This window comes from Miniopterus schreibersii (assembly GCF_964146895.1).
Source record: "Miniopterus schreibersii genome assembly, chromosome: 16".
NCBI lineage: Eukaryota > Metazoa > Chordata > Mammalia > Chiroptera > Miniopteridae > Miniopterus > Miniopterus schreibersii.
Genome location: NC_138116.1, coordinates 20,821,097 through 20,841,428, shown reverse-complemented (window position 1 = coordinate 20,841,428; position 20,332 = coordinate 20,821,097). Strand labels below are relative to the sequence as shown.

General features: G+C 52.6%; 1 protein-coding gene across 1 annotated transcript in view; it reads left to right on the top strand.

The window, feature by feature from the left end:
- PLXDC1 (plexin domain containing 1) overlaps nucleotides 1-20,332 on the top strand; it is a 58,415-nt gene that overhangs the window by 23,073 nt on the left and 15,010 nt on the right. The window contains exons 3-9 of the mRNA XM_081160961.1: nucleotides 1,742-1,885; nucleotides 2,174-2,243; nucleotides 2,899-3,021; nucleotides 3,631-3,749; nucleotides 4,708-4,807; nucleotides 13,478-13,573; nucleotides 17,686-17,767. Coding sequence (XP_081017087.1) covers nucleotides 1,742-1,885; nucleotides 2,174-2,243; nucleotides 2,899-3,021; nucleotides 3,631-3,749; nucleotides 4,708-4,807; nucleotides 13,478-13,573; nucleotides 17,686-17,767 — 734 coding nt within the window. The remainder of the gene's footprint in view (nucleotides 1-1,741; nucleotides 1,886-2,173; nucleotides 2,244-2,898; nucleotides 3,022-3,630; nucleotides 3,750-4,707; nucleotides 4,808-13,477; nucleotides 13,574-17,685; nucleotides 17,768-20,332) is intronic.

Genomic DNA, 20,332 nt, shown 5'->3' with positions numbered 1-20,332 from the left:
CCCTCACCCCAGGGGTGGTGGCATCAGGGTGGCCCCCTCAGGTGGTTTCATGAGTAAAACCAGAAATCGAGTAAAGGTGGGTTCATGTGACTCTCACAAATGGTACACACATCTCTTGAGGGCTCCCATGGGTGGTGGGAGCCATTTGTAGGGGATGGAGGTCCTCCCTGGGCAAGTAGGGGGAGAAGGTCAGTAAGGTGAGGTTTAAGCTGAGCATTGAAGGAGTAGGAATAGGCTAGGGGAGGAAGGTCAGGAAGGTCGTTCTGGGCAGGAGGATCAGCATGTGTGAAGGCATGAGTGACCACCAGTGGTCTGAGACTGTCAGAGGAGTCTGGTCTGGTGGGTGGGGGCACAGGAATGCGCAGGAGAAGGGGAGAAGGAGAGAGAGGTGAAGCTGGAGAGAAAGTGGAGCTGGCTCTTGATGGGACCTGCATGCCAGGCTGAGGTTTGGGTTTTGTCACGAGGGCAGTGGGAGCCCCAGATGGCTTGTGAACAGTGATGTGGTTTCAAATGTGTTTTAGATTTATTTGATGGACATGAAACCAGGCAATGGCAGTGTGAAATCGAGCCCCTCCCACCCCCCAGCCCACCTGTCTACATGTTTCTTCTGCTCATCTCCCCCAGCTCTGCCCCAACCCCAGATTCTCAGTGTGTCACTTGTCAGAAGAGCAGTCTTCCTCCTGGCAGGTGGGGAGAGCAGGCATCCTGTCCCTGCTCATGCTGGGCCCAGGGCAAGGGCTGGCTGGGCAGCTGGCAGGCTGGCAGAGAGGACGTGGTTTGCTTTGCTGTGTCTGCAGCCACTGCCGCTGGACAGCCTGATTGATGACCCACAATGTCCAGGGCTTCTCACGGGTCAGCAGCCCCCATCTCCTCGGCAGCTGCCAAGTGAACCTGCCCGCTCTGCCTCCGTTTCTCCTATGGCTGCCCCCCCACCCTTTATCCACTGAAATGCTGTGACATCGCCCCTCTCCTGGCTCTTCCATCTTTTCTGCCAACTGTTTCCCGGCCTCTTTTCACCCCTGGCACTAAGTGCCCTGTGCAGGAGAGGCCTTGCAGAAGTAACGCCCAGCCTGCTGGGTTCTGGGCACACAGTAGAGTTAGAAATACATCTTCAAATCCTTGCCCTCTAGTGACTGTAGTGTGGGCCCTGTGTCATCCCTCTGCTTGAGGGCCTGTGTCTGTGTGTTCTGTTTGCATAAGTCCCACCTCCTCCATCAGGCTAGCAACTCCCCAAGATCAAGGGTATGCCTCCATCTTTAGACTGGTAGCTTCTAAAATCTAGTTTTTTCTTCTCCCTTAAAAGGGTACTCCCCAGAGCAGGGGTGCTCTCCCCCTCAGTCTGGGAGCTCCCTAGAGACAAGGGCTGTTTGGGGCTGCCCTCTTTCTCTGGGGTGCTGCAAGCCGGGCTCTGCCTTGTGCTTCACGGGGACTCGGGGACCATAGGAAAAGCCTCCTGGCCTCTCTGGGAATGGCAGGGCTGAGCATGGGTACAGCAGGTGGGATTTGGCTGGAGCCAGAGCCATATGGGCATGGCTAGGGGCCAGGTACTGAGCTGTTTGGGGCCAAGGGGAGCCCAGGGGCTACCAGACCTAAACCAGCCATCTGGGCCACACGTCCAGCTTCCTGGGGGCCATCCATGATTTCTTGTATCCAGAAGTCTGGGTGCGGGAGGTGCAGAGGGTGGTTCCTGGCATGCCTGACACCTCATGCCTTCTGTGGCCTCTGTCTTGGATGGTGGCAGGAGGACAACCACAACTACTATGTGTCCCGTCTGTATGGCCCCAGCGAGCCCCGCAGCCGGGAGCTGTGGGTGGATGTGTCCGAGGCCAACCGGAGCCAAGTGAAGGTCCACAGAATCCTTTCCAACACCCACCGGCAGGCTTCGGTGAGTGCCCCGGTTCCTGGCAGCGCTGCCCTGGGCTGGGAGGCTGGAGCCCAACCCACCCCGCCTGGTCAGTGCGCATGGCTGTGGCCTAAGATCTGTGATCTTGGGAGGTGACTTCCATGGGACGCTGGGTGGCTTGGCCAGAGTTGGGGTTCCCACCTGTGGTCCTGGCAGCCTGCCCTGGACATGCCTGCCCCCTACCCTGTTCAGACAAGCATGGAGCAGTGTAGATGCCCAGCCCCTTGGCCTGCAGGTTGGCCCATGCTGACTCTCTCCCATCCCCTGCAGAGAGTGGTCTTGTCCTTTGATTTCCCTTTCTACGGGCATCCTCTGCGGCAGATCACCATAGCAACTGGAGGTAAGGCTGTGTCAGTAAGGCTGGGGGAGGATTTGGAGCTCTCAGCCAGAACTTGGGGAACCTACCTGGGGATGTTCACTGGAGGTAGGGTTGTATAGATGGACCAGGGAGGGACCCATGTTTGGCTCTCTCTTGGGAGCCCACTCTCAGGAGGGAGGTCAGTGATTGTGCCTGAATACCTCTCTTACATCAGCTGACTTGCTCCTGTGTGTGTGTGTGTGTGTGTGTGTGTGTGTGTGTGTGTGTGTGTGTTTCCCTCTGGGCCAGCTCAGGCCAGTGTGTGCAGTCCCTGTGGCAACCATGATCCCTGTGTTTCTGAGTCTGTGATTTGGAGGGAAAGGGAGATTGCATTGAGAGCTCCCTGTTGACATCAGAAGTCCATCTTTGATTCCTGTGTACATCCCCAGGGAAAGGGAGGTGGGAATTTGTGCCCACCCGGAGGGGCAGGGAGAAACTTCCTGGCCTGGGACCCTTTTGCTCCACACATGCCTGATCCTGAGCCCACCAGTTGGGCATAGAGGACAGAGGTTCAAGACTTGCTTCTAACTATATCTGCACTGCTCCTTCCTGCCCTTGGCATGGGGAGGGGGGAACATGAGGAAACAGCCCCTCTGGGCCATCTCTGGTGATTCTTCTGAACTTCTCCCCATTCCAGGCTTCATCTTCACTGGTGATGTGACCCATCGGATGCTCACAGCTACTCAGTACGTGGCCCCTCTGATGGCCAACTTCAACCCCGGCTACTCCGACAATTCCACAGTTGCTTACTTTGACAATGGTGAGACAAGATATCAGAGTTTAAGTCACCTAGCACCAGGGCTCCCCTGGCCCAGCCCCTTTAGAAGAACACAAGACCCAGAGAGGGCGAGGGACTTGCCACGGTCACACAGCAAGGTAGCCACCCCACCTTTCTGTATTGTTTCCTCACCTGTAAGGTGGCAACAAAATGCCTGCTACCCAGCAGGATCTGATGGACACCGAAATGAAAGTGCTTGGCCCTTAGTAGAGGTGAAATAAGTCCTAGGGACCTTTATTGGTTTTTACTCTCACCAGGCTGTCCCTTGAACACCCACCCTCCCGTCCCAGGAGAACAGGCAGTTTTCCTACTTTTCCTCAACTCGAGGGTCAGGACAGGCGAGAAGGAAGGGGCATGCTTGGGGCAAGAGGTGATCGCACATGGTGTCTGGGGCTGAAGCAGGGTCCTCTCCAGCTCGAAAGCCAGGCTGTTTGTGGGTTGCCCAGCTCCTGCCTTCAGTCAAATTTGCAAACTGCCTCCATCGTCCCTAAGGGACCTGACCCGTGGCCAGTCCACTTTGGCCACTGTTCCTGCAATGCCCTGCCCCCTGAACTACCTCCCCTCCAGCCAGGACTCTGCTCTTCTCCACAGGGACGGTCTTTGTTGTTCAGTGGGACCATGTCTACCTCCAAGGCCGGGAGGACAGGGGCAGCTTCACCTTCCAGGCAGCTCTGCATCGTGATGGCCGCATTGTATTCGGCTACAAAGAGGTGAGTGAGCCCACCTTCGGAGATGGCTGGGTCCTGTGGAGACTTTTTTTTCTATTTAGTGAATATTTGTAGAGAACCTGAAATGTCCCTGGCATAGGGCTTGGTGCTAGGGATACAGCAGTTAATAAGATGGCTGCGGGCCCTGCCCTTGTAGAGTTTAAGTCCTGTTGAGACAATAGACAGTAATTGCAGAGACAAATGTAGAAGTGTCACTGTAACAAGTGCTCCTAAGTAGAGGTGCCTGGTGCCAAGAGACTGTCATGGGGCTCTTTACCTCAGCAGGGGTCAGGAGAGGCTTCCCTAAGGAAAAGAGATAAAATCTGCAGGATGCATAGGAGTTAAAGAAGCAAAGAGGAGAGGGAAGTGTGTTCCAGGAGAAAGAAGAGCATGTGCAAAGGTCCTGTGACAGGATAGATTGTGGCTGGTACAGAGCACTGGAAGAAGGCAGCATGGCTGGTGGGGAGAGAGTGAGGGGCAAGACAGGGCGGGGGAACACCAGATTTGCCTTTGACTAAGGTCACTCTGACTTCAGAGTGGAGAACAGATTGTTGGGGGCTCAGAGGGAAAGCTGGGAGATGAGTTAGGAAAGGGGTGTTGCCAACTTGGAGTCTACTGGGGGACGAAGGAGAGAAGTGGACAGATTTGAGAGTCAGCTGATTAATTAACAGGATTTAGAGATATATTCAATGGAGGAGGTGGGGGAAGTGAAGAAAGGGAGGGGCTGGGGTGACTCTTAGGTCTCTTCACAAAAATAGTGCGTAAAACAAGGGAGTGTGCTTGGAGGTGGTGTGGGGAAGACTTGAAATTTGAATGGGGCACCTTGGGTGTGAGATGTTTTCACACCCTCCAAGAGGTGGCACCAAGCAGGTAGGTGGGTCTGGACCTCAGAGGGGAAGTCTAAGCTGGCCCAGGAGTGTTTGGGGTGGGGGTAGATGGAGCCTCTTCTCCCCTGCTGCAGATCCCTATGTCTGTCCTGGAAATCAGCTCCTCCCAGCACCCTGTCAAAGCCGGCCTGTCAGACGCCTTCATGACTCTCAATACATCCCCAGATGTACCAGGTGAGTCCCCAGGGGCCCAGCAGAGACCTGGACTGGGTTGACTCAATTCAGACTGACCCAGGCTGGGGAGGTGGTGGCAGTGGTGTCGGGGAGTGGATGGGTGGTGGAGAGTTGAGTGGGAACTGGGGAAAGAAAGGAGGCCCAACTTTTCTTCATTAAAGCAGAACCTTTTTTCCCCCTATAAAATCTCTAATGGGAGGCACTGCTCTGGCTGTTGAGGGGCAGGGGAGCCATGGCCCTTCCACTCAGCAACCCCTCCCAATTTAGAAAATCTCCAGATGCCAAATTAGGGTTTATGAATCCCCCCCAGAACACAGCCATAATTACCTCCCCACCACAGGTGATGGAAGGGGCATCACAAGGGGCTCCAGGGGACAGAAAAGTTAGGTTTCTCTCCCATCCCTGACCCCACCCCCCTGCTCCTCTTTCTGAGGCAACCAGGGCTACCAGGTTATTTCTAGAACTACAAGCCTTCAGATAAGTATATGTACATATATTTAACACAAATCATGGTATATGATGCCACTGTTCTCCTGAACAAAGTATATCCTGCCCATCATTCCATATCAGCACATATCTCATTCTTTTTATTGGCTGTGTGATTGCCCATGGCATGGATGTCCTTAATTTAACCAGCCCCCTGGGGATAGACTTTTTCAGTTGTTCCCAATCTTTTGCTATAGCAAATAATGCTGCAGGGAATATTCTTGCAAGTAGTACTTTTATGCTCCTGTGTGAGTATTTCCATAAGATAAATTCCCACCACTTTACCTGCCCTTCCCCAGACCCCTTCCTGCACTCCCCATGCTCTAGCAGGTCATGCTCAAGATCTGCTCCGGTGCTGCCGTCAGCATCTGCGCTAACTGGTTAACGCCGGTACTGAGCTGGTTGCTAAATAGTCTCAGTATCACCCTGATTGTATTTGTTAGCTACTGCTGCATAACAAATTACCCAGAAACTTAGTGGCTTAAAACAACAGACACATTATCTCAGAGTTTCTGTGGATCAGGAAGCAAAGCACAGCTTAGCCAGGTCCTCTGGTTCAGGGTCTTTCACAGGCTGCTCTCAAGGTGTTTGCCAGGGTTACAGTCATCTGGACAATTATTGGGGGAGAGATACACTTCCAAGAGCTTTCATGACGTTGGCAGAATTCAGTTCCCCACTCAGTTCCTGCCATTCGGACCTCCCATAGGCCAGCTCCCAGCCTGGCAGCTGGCTTCCATCAGAGCAGGCAAGGACGACAGCAGTGGAGGGTGAGTAAGACGGAAGCCAGTCTTTTTGTAACCTCGTCTTAGAACGGCCATCCTGTCACTCTTTGCCACATTCCACTGGCTGGAGGCAAGTCACTAGGTCCAGCCCACACGCAGGACAGGATCACACAGAGCGTGCATACCCAGTGGCAGGGTCCTTGCAGGTTCTAGAGGCCGCTTCCCATTCTGATTGGAATCCCGCCCCCAGGCTTACAGTATCCTCCCAACCTTGTAAGTGAACCACAGTAGTCCCCCCTATCCGTGGTTTTGCTTTTCATGGTTTCAGTTACCCGCCGTCAACCCGCAGTCCAAAAATATTAAATGGAAAATTCCAGAAATAACTCCTAAGTTTTAAATTGCACGCGGTTCTGAGTAGCGTGATGAAGTCTCGCTGCATCCTGCTCCATTCCGCCGGGGAACATAAATCATCCCTTTGTCCAGCGTGTCTACGCTGCGCACACTCCCAGCCCGTTAGCCGCTTAGTAGCCGTCTCATCAGAAGGTGAGTGGTAGGTGGGGGGCGTGAAGGGGGCCTAATATATGGTGATGGGAGATGATCGGACTTTGGGTGGGAGGCACACAGCGCAGTATACAGATTTTGTAACATAGAAATCTACACCTGAAGCCTATATGATCCTATTAACCAATGTCACCTCAATAAATTTACTATTTAAAAAAGGTGAGTGTGGCCTAGCGCTACATCACAGTGCCCGCGTCGTTCACCTCCCCCTCGCATCACGTAGGCGGTGTCTCTCGCTTCATCGCAGGAAGGGCGAGTACAGTACAAGAGGATGTTCTGAGAGAGAGACCACATTCACATAACTTTCAGTACCGTATGTTATTAGAATTGTTCTATGTTATTATTATTGTTGTTAATCTCTTACTGTGCTTAATTTCTAAGTGAAATTTTATCACGGGCATGTATGTACAGGAAAAACAGTATATATAGAGTTTGGTGCCATCTTCAGTTTCAGGCATCACTGGGGGTCCTGGAACATATCCTCTGCAGATAAGGGAGGACTCCTGTATGTTTGTCCCTTTCTAAATGAGGACACAGAAGTTCAGAGAAGTGGAGTGACTTGCTTATGGACACACAGCTATGAAAGGGAGAAGTGAAAACCTGATCTTCTGGGTTTTAACCCCCAGGGTCCCCCATCAAGACTTTTTTAAAGTCCGACCCACTTCTCTTCCACCCAGAGGGATGGATCTTTTCCTCCTCAGTTCCCCAGACGCCCACAGCCTTATGTGCACCCGCCAGGCTGCTCTGCAGGAAGGACAGTGACACGCACTCCGCCTCCCCACGCATCACCGAGCCCGGGGCAGGGCCTGGTCTGTTCCGCCGCGTCTTCCTCAGAGGGCCGTGCACTGCGGCGTCTCAGGAAATGTGCGTTGGATCCAGCTGTTGAATGAGGGTGAATGAGAGGAAGTCAGATCCCCTGGGAGTGTCTGCATCTGAGGCTCCTCTGTGATTCTGGAATGAAAGGCTGTTTTAGGGCAAACTAGGGAGATGTAGGGAGGCGGAGGAAAGGGTGGTGGGAGGAAGCACAGTGCACCTGAAAAAACAGGAGGGCAGCTGCGCCTGCTCCGGGAGACTGGGAGAAGATGGGAGCAGGGCTCTGTCGTGGGAACTGCTGGCTTTGGTGACTCCGAGGGCTGTTTGCTGAGGTATTGTGTCCACCGGCCAAGTCAAAGCCTGCGTCTGAACCTCAGTCACTGCCCAGCGGCTCCCAGACTCCAGTCTCCCTTCTCTCTGTCCCCCAGTCCTTCTTGTCACTGCCGGACAGATCTGATCATGTCATTCTCTGGCTCCTTGTTGCCTGAAGCATCAAGTCAAAATCCTTAGAGTGGCATTCAAAGCCCTGTGCAGCTGCGCACAGCCTGACGTTATAGGCTAATCTCGGAATCCTCCTGCCACCCACCACTCTCTCCAGGCAGCATTGGTGTGTATGCCCTGTGTTCCCCAAACATGCCAAGGGCAATCCAAATTTCTGTGACACAGTTCCTTGTGTAAACTATCCCCCTTTTATCAGTTGGCAAAGCTCAGATGTCACCTCCTCCATGCAGCAGAATCCATGGTTTCGTTTTCCATCCCCTAGCACTTTGTCAATAGCTTTAATATTAAACCCATCACATTGCCCTGCTCCTCCTTCTCCCCAGTTAGCTGTGAGCTCCCCAGGGGGCTCACTGTGGCCCAGTGCCTGCAGCAGGCAGGCGCTCAAACAATGAGTAACACAGGAGCGAGTGCCACTGAAGCGGATGGGTGTAGCAGAGACCCTGTCCTGTGCTCTCTGCTGACCCCAAGCGAGAGCAGGGCCTGGCACCACTTGAGTTTGGGGATGAGTGCTTTGGTAATTGCATCCTTTTTGTCAAGGTTTTTAGCTTGCGTATCCAGGCCTACACTTGCTGGTGTGCATTTCACAGGCATGCATTTTTCTGGGACAGTCTCCATGGCCTTCCCCAGGTTTTAAAATGGGCCATGATCTCTGCTTTGGGGAATGATGGCTTTTATGTGGCTAAGCGGTCAGGTTCCTCTGGGTCTGATATGCAACCCAGGAAGCAGGGAATTAGTTTGGATTAGGTCGAGCTGCAAATAATAGTAAATCCCAAACAACCAGGGCTGAAGCAAGACAGAAGCTGAGGGAGGGTACTGTGGTTGGAGACCCAACTGTCACCATGGATATTCCCATCGTCCAAGCCCACCTAGTCCTACCGGATGGCTGGCATCACCATCCTCGCAGCCAAGCTTGACTCCTCCCCGCCTGCAACCCTGTGAGGAGTAGAGTGTGATTCCACACCATTCAGTAATCACCCCACAACTGAACCTTGGCCAGAGACTTTTTCATTCCCCATCCTGAGGGCGGAGGGAATTCTGTACGTTCTCACTCCTGGGGTTGAGGGATGGAGAGTTTTTCTTTCCATTACCTCCTTATGTAAACTGCTGCGCGGCTTTGGAGCAGATAGCCTGCAGAGTTTTCTCGATGCAGAGAAAGGATTCATGTGCACTTAGCAGCATCCTTCCGCGGAGGCACATGAAACACACAGAGCAGCTTATGCACTCTTTATTTGGCTAGAGGGGCCCCCAGAAGTCAATATAATTAACTCTATTCATTTATTTAAGAAACCTTTTCTTCAGACAGTATAAAAGCAACTTTAGTGTAGCCAACGTCAAAACGGACAGATTCTGAATTCGTCACATCGATGAATAAAGATTTCATGATTAAAGGCTCCAAATGATAGACTGCCCCTTGGCTGGCCCCAGGATGGCCTTGGATGGCCCTAATACTCGGGCCTTCTCCTTTACCAGAACTTTCCTTTCCTTTCAACGGCAGATGTGAGTCCAGAAATGTGTCAGAGGCCTGTGCTGCACCTCTGCGCCGGGCTGCTGGGGGAGGCTCCGGAGCTGGCTGCAGAGGGGAGAAGGGCCCCCGGAGCGAGGGCGTGGTGGGCGGCGCTGTCACCCGGCTCTGGCCTCTCTGGATAAATGCTCCTTCACAGAGCGCTCCATCGGAGCTTTTTATCTATCTGGGGGTCCTTTCTCCTCTCTTTTCTCTTCTGTTTTCCTCTCTTTTCTGCTATCTCTTGCTTCCTCTCCTCTCTCTGCCTCTTTTCTGCTTTGCTTCAGCCCTGAGGAGGAATCCTCCTTGGGTGCAGGACCCTCACTGTGTTTCTCGAGCTGGGGCTCAATTCATAATTATTGAAGAAATAACCAAATGAGCAAACACATGACTGAGTGAATGAACGCTTTTTCCCGAACCACCATCTGGTATTTTTTATATCATAACCACCCATTTCGGAGGGAAGTTTGTAGCGGGACCTACCAGTCTGATTTTTCTGAACGAGCCAGCTCTTTCCCGCTGGTGTCTGTATTGAAACAAAAGGGGACACGTAAACCTCTCTTTTGCACCATGAACATTTCTTAATTGGGTGGCAGGACTTTCCGTGCCTGGATTTTAGTATTTCTGAATCTTTGCATGGAAGCGGAGATAAAACAGAACATCTCCAACTGCCAAATATGTGGCTTTGGGGCGGCCTCCGCCTCGGTTCCGGAAGGGATCTGTTGGTCATCCAGACAGACGTCATTGTCCTTGGGTGAGCCCAGATGTTGGCAAGATAATCCAAAAGCAAATAACTCAAGCAGGGATATTAAGGGTTCTGTTTATAGAGAAATAAAAAGTATTACCAAAGCCATACACTCAAATAAGTATAAGTTGGCAGTTGAAATGAGCAAATATTTTAAATCAGAGATATGTTTCCGCATACCCACCCCCCTCCTCCTTCCTCCCACACTGGTCCCCTCTCTCTGCTGGGAGGGCTGCGGTAGGTTTTAGAGGACATCTGACCACCTCTGGCTGACCTTCACTTGAGACACACCCTGAACTCCACTCTGAGCCCAGCTGGTGGGGAGACCCACCCCCAGATTCTGCTGGGAGCCCCGCTTTCTCTGGATGCTACTTTGTCTTTGTCTCTGAAATCAGCTCCCTTGACCAGTCTGTGTCTCCATTTGTGCCTCAACCCTGACTCCCTTTGCCCCTCCCATTCCACTATCCTTCTAACCAAGGGTGGCTTGCAGGTGGAGAAGTCCTGCAAGCCAGCTCTTCTACTCTGAGCTCTAACTTGTCTGGCCTTTTCTGGCCCACCAGGGGTGGCCCTTTGGAGAAAGGCCATAGTCTGTGGTTGGCTGGGGAGGAAGGGCGTTCTTCCTTTGGGCTGAGGGCTGACGTTATAATATGTTGCTGAGGTTTTCATGACTATTTGTAACTCATTCATTCATTCTCCCTCCCTCCCTCCCTCCCTCCCTCCCTCCCTCCCTCCCTCCCTCCCTCCCTCCCTCCCTCCCTCCCTTCCTTCCTTCCTTCCTTCCCTTTTTAAAATTTATACAAGGAATATTATCTATTGTGCAAAGAGGTTATCTGGCTCCTTAGACAGCTCTGGGGAAGACTGTCCTTTTCATAACTCCAGCTCCAATTCTAGAGATTCAAAGGCCTATGGTCATGGGCACTGATGAGGCGACACACCCCTTGGCTCCAGTTACATCCCTGGTGTTTGAGGTGTGGGGGAACTGCAGATGCTTCCTTCCTTGTCCTGCAGCAGCCCCACAAGAAGCTGGTTTAGGAGTGTAAGGTCGCCGTCTGTGCGAGGCAGGGGCAGGGATGGGAGGCGGTTCCCTTTATACTCAGTCACTGCCATCTTAGCCCGGTCCTGCTTATTTCGATTTGGGATCTGCAGCATTCTTGTGTAGCCCCCATTCTGACCTCGGTACTTGAAACCGCTTTGGGATCAAGTCTTTCTCTGTGAGTCAGAAGTCAGCCATGTGCATGGCTTGTTGGTTGGTGGCTCCCAGCTTTCCATAGTCGATGAGCTTCTCAGCATAACTTCTCATCCCATCCACTCGTGGTGCATTTGTGTCACACTAGTCCCTGAGCATGGAATGAATGTGTTTCAAGGACATTCTGCGGTCTTGCGTGTTTCAGCAGCTGAGGTGTCCACCGTTACTCTGCAGTGGGGCAGGGTGGTGGGGTGGGAGAGAGCTCCCTTTGGTGCCAAACCCCCTGGGGTTCAATCCTGGGTTAAGTAGGGGGGAATAATTCCAAGATCAGGGAATAAATAAATGAAACGTAGATTTTATATATATGTGTGTGTGTGTGTGTGTGTGTATATGTATGTATATGTGTATATATATATATGTATATTTATTTTTATTGAATTTTTGGGGTGACATTCATCAATAAAATTATATAGGTTTCAGGTGTACAATTCTATAATACCTCATCTATATATTGTATTGTCTGTTCACCTCCCCAAGATGAGATATTCTTTTAAGCAGCAGATGCCCCCCATATTCTTTATAAAGGAGGGGCAACAGGGGATGGGGCACCCTGCAGTTGCACGGGATGCCCTCTCTTTCATGGATGCCCCAGCTGAGTTCTACTGTCACCATGGGAAACTTTCCTCCAAACCACCTTCGGCTGAATGAGAAAATGATATCCTCATCTATTCTGGGTGTCTAGCGACCAAAACCCAACTCAAACTAGGGTATGTGGGAAAAAAGGGTACATCGAGGAGACTGAAGTAGCCCACAGAGCCAAAGGAGAGCAGACAGCGGGTGAGATGGACCAGGGAAGGACCTGGGACTCCAGAGCCTGGAACGCCACCAGCAAGATAGGCTTCCCCGTGAGCTTGGAACTGTGGCCATTCATGGATAGAGAGCAAAGTGGCTCTTGGTTGTAGCTGAAAAGTCCCAAGGAAGGTCTCTGATTGGTCCAGCTTTCATCAGATGCTCAGCTCCTGGACCAATCACTGTGTGGCCAGGGAGGCAGGATCATAGAGGAGGGTGGCAGCTTCTGCAGACCACGTAGGAAGGGGCTGGGGGCAGTTCCCCCAAAGGGAATTGAGGAAGCAGTCCAGAAGAAGGGGTGCTGGGCGACCAAACACTAAGTGCCCTTTCCCCTCATGGGGAGCTCATTCACAAAGCTCAGTGGCTGGCTGCCTGCTTTTCAGAGCCAAAGGAAACCAACCCCAAGTCATGGTTCTTGGGTGAGAACGGGTGGTGTCATGGGAAATGTCAGAGCATCTCAGGTTGCCATTTTAGGAAAAGTCTTTTAGTCCACAATTCCAGTTTTTCCTCCAAAGGGTGCTAAGCAGGTGTTTTTGTCTTTCTATTTCATAGACAAGAAACTGAGGCCCTAAGGTTGTCCATCAAGTTGGGAACAGAACTCAAATCAGAACTTGGGTTTCCTGACTCTGAGGTCCTGTAGGAAGTTTCCACAGGGACTGAGGCAGGACATGAGCCTGGCCCCAGGCCCTGAACCTCACTCTGGCCTCCATCCAGGAAGGAAGAGGTTCTCCAAGGTCAGCCTGTCCATCCACAGACATGTGCAGAGTGCTCACTATGGGTCAGGTTCAGGACCAGATGCTCACAGTCTAATGCCTCCCACCTTCCAGGTAAAACCTAATGACCACAAGGTGGTGAGTGCAGTGGGCGAGGGCACCTGGCCTGAGTGGGGAAGAGGAGGGAGTGGTCAAGGGGAGCTTGTCAGAGGAAGTGGCCCTTGAGCTAAATGTAGAAGGGTGAGCTTGGCAGGGAGAGAAAGGGTGGAAAAGCATTATGGGTCAAAGGAGCAGCAGCTGTGAAGGCGCAGAGGCACACAGGAGCGTGGGATCTCCCATGTCCTGACCCCGGGAGCAGCCAGGCCTCTGCACTGAGTAGTTAAACCTGCTTATCACACAGAGCTCTCTCAAGGCCAACCGCTGTCCTCCTGTCACCCCATAGCACCAGCATCACTATCCCAGGTTGGTGGGTTTACTTCCTGCCCTCAGTTCCACTCACTACGATCTCTTGCCCACCATCCGGCTCCTGGTTCAGGCCTCAGAGTCCCTTGCCTGTGAGATGTTCCCAATGCCAGGCTCTGCCTCTGTTTCAGAATCTCGGCGAAGGGCCATCTTCGAATACCACCGTGTGGAGCTGGACCCCAGCAAGGTCATCAGCACATCGGCCGTGGAGTTCACCCCATTGCCAAGTAAGTAGGGGTGGTTCCCACTGATGGGAAGGCAGCCTAGGACAGCAGTGTCCTGGAAAGAGCTTGGGAGTCAGACTGAGTGCCATCCGCAGGCCCACCACTGACCCTTGTGTAGGTCTGACCACCTAAAGTCTCTGGGCCTCCATTTATCATTTGTCACATGGGCCTAATACCACCTCCTGCCCAGAGCTTTAGAACCACAGTGGGGAGAGGTGAGGACACAAATGGCAGCTCTGACACTAACTGGCACCTCTCAGGCCTGGGGTGTGGTTTCTGCTTGGCAGATGACAGCTATTGTTATTAATGTGTAATTGAAACCCAGGAAAGATGTACCTCTGAGAACTTAGACTGAGTCCCAGGAAAAATAATCCAGGAACTGAATTGATCCATAGTTTGTCATTGTATTTTCCTTAGAGGGGGGTGATGCTGGAGTCCACAGGCAGAAGGCCATAAAAGGATTTAGCCAGCAGCTCTCCGAGAAACATGGGGCCCTGGCCCTCGCCCCTGTCTGTACTCCACTCACCTACAGGTGAAAGCACGTCACGGCCAAGGCCCCTCTTGCTGCTGTGGACCCCGCAGGATCAGGGTTGGATGCTCTTCAGGATCTGATCAGAGCAGCTGGGGAGCCTGAGGGAAAGGAGGACCACGCTCCCATTCTTGGATTTTTAAAGAGGGTTTTCATTTCATCTTCTCTCTCATGGTACCTCCCAGCTTCTGAAGCTGTGGCTCTTCCCTGTCCTCTGGGATGTTTCTCGCCTGTTTCCCCCACCCCTACCTTTTCCTCTTCCCTGGAGGTTCTGGGAACAGGAGGTGGGGAAAGGAGAGGAGGAGGAGGGTTCTGGAATGCTAGGCCAGGCATCTCAGTCTGGGCTCCGCAGGCGTCCTCCCTATAAAAGAGGAAGGACCAGACACCTCGGGGTCACAGGGCTAGGACACCAGGCAGGTTTCAGCCCCACTCCCATTCCAGACGCCTTCCCTCTAGGCAAGAGGGGCCTGGGGCCTGAGAACCAATGGTTTCTCAAGAACTGGTGAGAGCAAACCTCACATCCTAGGGATTGAGTAAAACTTCTTGTAGGAGCAAGGACATCCAAGGACAGGGCTAACTGCCCTGGGGGAAGACGTGAACTGTCCTGGGAATGAGTTTCTGGGACACTGTTCGTCCATGTAAGCCATTTCCCACCCTGCCAGTGAATGTTGTGAGCATTTAATAGCATGCAGGACATCTGAAATGCAGATGAGAAAAAAGTTCAGTGGGCCTTATGAACACCCCACGAGGCTCCCAGGGTTTGTTTTCAGTTTAACTAGGGCCATTTAGGGGCCTCCAGAGTCCCTGGGAATGACCAGGCCATGGGCTCCCATGTGGGTGCAGCTGGTTGGGAAGGAGACAGTGCTACAGGGCTGTCATTGGAACCCCTGGGAGGCCAATTAGCTTTGTCCTCAGAAAACCCTGCATCCCCAGCCTAGGCTCTCTCCCTTACCTTTGGGGGAGAACTTATTCAAGATTCTTCCAGAGGTGTGGATGGGTCATCTCTAAGCCATTGCACTCTGTGGCTGGTCCCACTTCTGGAAGAGGCTCATGAAAAGATGGTGTGGGGTGAAGGTGGGCACTGGGGCAGAGGGACCCATGGAGGCTAAGAGCTCAGGGCATCTGCTCAGACAGACCATTCACACCCAGACCCACCTCTCTCAGCTCGGTGACTCTTTCTAAACCTCAGTTCCCTCTCTGTACAATGGGGATAACACAAGCATCTATATAATGACTCAGTAAACAGGTTAACTGCCTCCCACATGCCGGGCACTGTTCTAGGCCCTCTGGGTACACAAGGGAACAAAACAGCCAGAGCTCTCATTCTTGGGCCAGGCCAATTTCTGCTTATTTCCTGCCCATGGCTTTCCATCCACCCTTCTAGGCCTGCAAAGACCTGGCAGACAAAAGGACATGGTGCCACCTACAGTCAGTCCCTCCCACAAAATGTGTAAAGGTCACCACGCTTGCCTATGACAGCTTTTCTCCCACTCACCAAGGGCTGGGTCCCAGCTTCCATCTTGCTGGGGTCCATGGAATGCAAATTGATCCCCTAATTAATGGGTTGTCATAGAGTCCCGTGAAAACTCACATAGTGGGGAAGTGCGTGCGATGTTTATTGAATGAGTGGTCATTTTTCTGTAGTTAGTTGTCACTTCTTGCTGCTATCAATGTGTTCTGTTCAGCTGCTCATCAGAAGAGCCCTCCTATTGCAGCTTTTCTGGGCAAGGGCCTGTCTCTCCTTATAGTAAAATGCATGGGCTTTGTGGCAGCTGCTTGCTGATCAGAAGTCATTCTGGTTCACTTAAGTGGGTGGCATTTGACTGCAAGTGAACAACTCTTAAAATTCAGCCCCCACAGCTTTTGCTCCCCTGGCCCTCTCTGCTCCTCTGCCTGGCTGGTGCCCTCCAGCAACTGCTCCCACTAGATTCTCTGCTCTCTGACTCTGCCCTGCCCAGGGGATCCCTCCTCTCCACTCTGCCCAGCCTGTTAGGGTTCTGGCTGCTGCTGGGAACACGCCTGGGACATGGTCCTCCCGGGCCTCTGCACAGGGGCCCTTCTGCTTGGATTTCTCCCCCAGGAGAGCTTCAGGCTCCCTTCCTCCCTTCTCTCTGTCTCTGCCCAAGCAGCCTCAGAGGCCTTCCCAACCTCCCTGAATAGAACACATCCCCCACGGTCATTTCGCCTCCTGGTTCTGCTCTAGTCTTTCACCCCTTTCTCACCACTGGAAGCCCTGCTGTATATTTATTTGCCTGCGTATGGGTTGGCCGTCTCCTCCGCTGGACTGCAGGCTCCGTGAGGGCAGCGCTTCTGCCTTTTCCTGTTTGCTGCTGTGCCACATCGGGCGCTCAGTAAATATATATTGAAAGAATGCTTGGAGAGATGAATGAGAGAATGAATATGTGGTAGGGATATTGAGAGGCAGGAGTAAGACCACAGTCAGTAATAAGAAGTAGCGTTCACCGGGCTCACTACGTGGCCGGCGCTATTCTAAACTCTCCCCAGGTGTTATCTCATGTCATCCTCACAGCAGATCTGCCAAGCAGATAACATCACGATCCCTCTTGTATAAATGAGGTACCGAGTCACCAAGAGGTTAAGTAACTTCCCAAGTAAGACTTAAGCCTGGATGAGCAGAGATGCCTGCGCACCCCCTGGGGTAGCCCACTTCCGAGAGAGAAGCAGCTGAAGAAGGAATGGGCTTTGTATGTCCGGTTTACCCTCAGAAACAGCCTCAGGCTTCCCTGGGAGGCCAGTGAGGAGGTGGAGAGAGGCCAGGGGCGGGACTCTGGGACAGTCCCTTCTCATGGACCAAACGTCAGGGGTGGGGCATGAGTACTCCCGGCCAGCTCTGGATGGGAATCAAACCAGAACATCTTAAAAAATCGTCTTCAGTGATTATAGACACAAAACTGTGTTATAAACATTAAACTTGCTAAGAGACTGGATCTTAATTGCTCCCACCGCATGAAGAAATGGTAATTAGGTGACACGATAGAGCTGTTAGCTGCATTGGCAATCATATAGCGATATAAATGTGTCAAGTCAATGTGTTGTACACCTTAAACTTACTCAGTATGTGTCAAATATATCTCAATTTTATAAAATCCCTTTCAACCCTGTAATTGTAGGCAACAGCCCAGAGCAGAACTTCCCAGACTGGGTGAGATCCCTTTGGACATGTTTACAGCACCCTGTAATTCTCCTCCATAAACCTCATCAAAATAATTATTATGTGGTTATCTTTGTTATCTGTTTAGTGTCTATCTCCCCATATGACTGCAAGGCCCAAGCAGGTAGTCTTACTGCAGAATCCTCACCACCAGCTCAGGGCCTGACCCCCCAGGAGACAGAAAGAAGGGAGGGAGGGAGGGAGGGAGGGAGGGAGGGAGGGAGGGAGGGAGGGAGGGAGGGAGGGAGGGAGGAATCAGGGCTGGACTCAAGTGAGGGAGGCGTTAATGACCTCTAGGGTCTCTGCTAGTAGAGACTGCATAATTCAGTAAGGATTCAGCATTCAGGAAAGTTACACCTTTTGGAGGCCTGTGGAGGGCCTGGTGCTGAGGGGCCACTGCCTTCTCTCTTGCAGCCTGCCTGCAGCATCGGAGCTGCGAAGCCTGCATGTCCTCAGACCTGACCTTCAACTGCAGCTGGTGCCATGTCCTCCAGAGGTTTGTGCCCAGACTGACCCTCGGGTTCCCGCAGGCAGACGGTGGAAGAGGGTAGCACGGCCCCGCCCTTGTCTCAGGCTTCATTGCCAAGAGGAAGGTGCCTCTGGCCAGTCCACTCTGACCCTTGGGACAAGAAGGTCACAGAAGTGAGCTTCTTCCTGAGGTTTGTGACGAATCAAGGTGCCTGTGTGGCAGGGTTCCTGTGATGACATTAGGCTCCTAGAGATTCCAGCTACTGCAGCTCCCTCCTCACACCTGGGAAAGGTGGGTTCATGCTGGGGCAGGGCTTCTCAGAGGGGTCCACAGTTGCACGCATTCCAGAGTCAGCTGAGGCTCACGGATTCCTGGGACACGCCTCAGGCCCTGCATCAGGAGCTCTGGGCAAGAACCCCAGGAGCCTGTACGTGATCATGGTGCCTCCTCTGCACACAAGTGTGAGATGGGGTGACCCGAAGACTCACTGCTGTTGGGTGAGAGCCCCAGGACCCCAAAACACCACCTTAAGGCTGCAACAGGGTTTCCTAAAAACCAGGGGCATGGAAATGTCAGGCATCTGTGGGAAGTTGGGGCAAACAAAGCTATGTTTGCTTGGTTTTAGAAGCAGAGAAAAATCTGGATGAGATGCAGGTTCAGGGATAAAGTTCTTAAGTCCAGCTCACTTTCCATTCCTCACACATTAGACTCGGAAGCTGAGCCCTGTTCTCCTACCCAGGATAAGTAAATGACAGAAGGAAGAAAATAATAATTTCTCTGGGGGTTACGTCTCTTATGAGAGTGGATGCCCTGTGAACTCCTAGAGCTTTTAAGGCAATCTTGAAATTGCAAATCATGGAGTCTCTGAGGTCCAGGCAGCTGTCACACAGCTGCCAGTGTTTCCTCTGCTCCTTTCCAATATCTCTGTGTAGAAATAGAAGCCATCGGCCTTTACAGGCGGCCTGCCTAGCTCACAGCACACATGACGCAGCTCGGGGCTGGGAGGGGAGAGAGGCCCTCATCCAGCCTCCCAGGTGTTCCTCCCACAGCTCTTATTCACTCAGTTTGTTTTCCCGGTAAAATGGGCTGGGGTTATGTGGTTCAGAGAAATAGGGGTGAGGAACCTGCTGTTATTTTAACCCCTCAAATACCAAACAGCATTTTTGCAAAGTGTTCGGGGCCCTACACATGAAAGGCGCAGAGCCTCAGAGAGATACACAGAGTGGACCTCAGGCTGGTTCTTTTGGGAGTGGAGCCTTGCAGCTCCACAAGTCCATCTTGTGCACTTTCAAGTTTGAGCGCCACCACCTCAGCATGGGGAGATCATCCAGATGAGCACAGACGAGCCCTGGAACCTTCGGGCTGGCTGCCACCGCGTGACTCAGCATCCAACGACAGCTGAGCCTGAGAACTGCAAAATGGGTCAGATGGAAGCAAAGCCTCGCATTGACACAGCCCCATTTCACACATGTGCCCAATCCCAGATCTTCACTCTTTGGTGCCAGGGACCATGACAGTTTAATGAGGGTTCGTCAGGTTGGGGGCGGGCAGGGCCTGGGGTGTGGACACGGCCCCTGCTGTGGTTCTGTCAGCTACAGGACAGAGGCTCTTCATCAGAGGGTGCAAGACTGACATGGTCTGGAAACCTCTGGTCCTCAGATACCCATGAACCTAGGCTCACCCCAGTGTGGGCCCCTCCTTGCCAGCTCTCTGGAGCCTCAGCTCCAGCTAAGAGCTGACTCCATGCCCCTAAAATGTCAGAGGGCAGGACTGGTGCATTGGGGCGGCCACCAAGGCCTCTCCCACCAACAGCTGCTTGCAATCACCATGTGGGCTCTTGGCTAACCCTTTCCCTTCAACCCACTCTGTTCTCTGCAGACTGCCAGGGCTTCCCCTCCCTGCCCTGGGGCTGGATCTGATTTAGACAGTTTCGTTTACCGTGGCTGTGTTTCCCTGTCATCCCACATTGCCCCCCAGTGGCCCACTCTGGAGTCTAAGGGTGACCTTAACTCCAGGATTTGGCTCAGGAAATGACGGCATAATCCTTGCCTTCCCATGCCACTGGGAGGGTCCCATGAGATGGTGCAGGAGCAGCGTGTGGCTGGGGCAGCACCCAGTATTCGGGAGGCTCTCAGTAAATGGCCACTTCTCATGCCCTTTGAATCAGGATTGGTTGGCTCCAGGCTTAGAATGTGATGCTCTTAGACCTTTATCAAAGGCTCAGTCCTTGAAAGAATCATTGTGGCCTAAAAGAAACTTTAGTTTCCATCCCCCAATAGTCGTCCTAATCCTCCATTCCCCACACTGGTGGGCACAGAGGACCTGAGAGAGAGGAGCGTGGACGGCTCAGTTCAGCGTCTGCTGCAGGAATTGCTGGTGCAGGAAGTTAACTAGCCATGAATTCTTTCTTAGTACTGGTGGCGCGTGATATTATTTTCCCCACGCAGATGTCCCTGCCCTTGAGTGGGGCTTGATGGATTCTCTTGGCACCAAAGAGTGGAGACTGGAAATTTGAGCGTGGTGCCATGGAGCACATCCTCCCGTTCATCCTCATGCCTCCACCCTTCCCGAGTGAAGTGCTTGGCGCCTTCC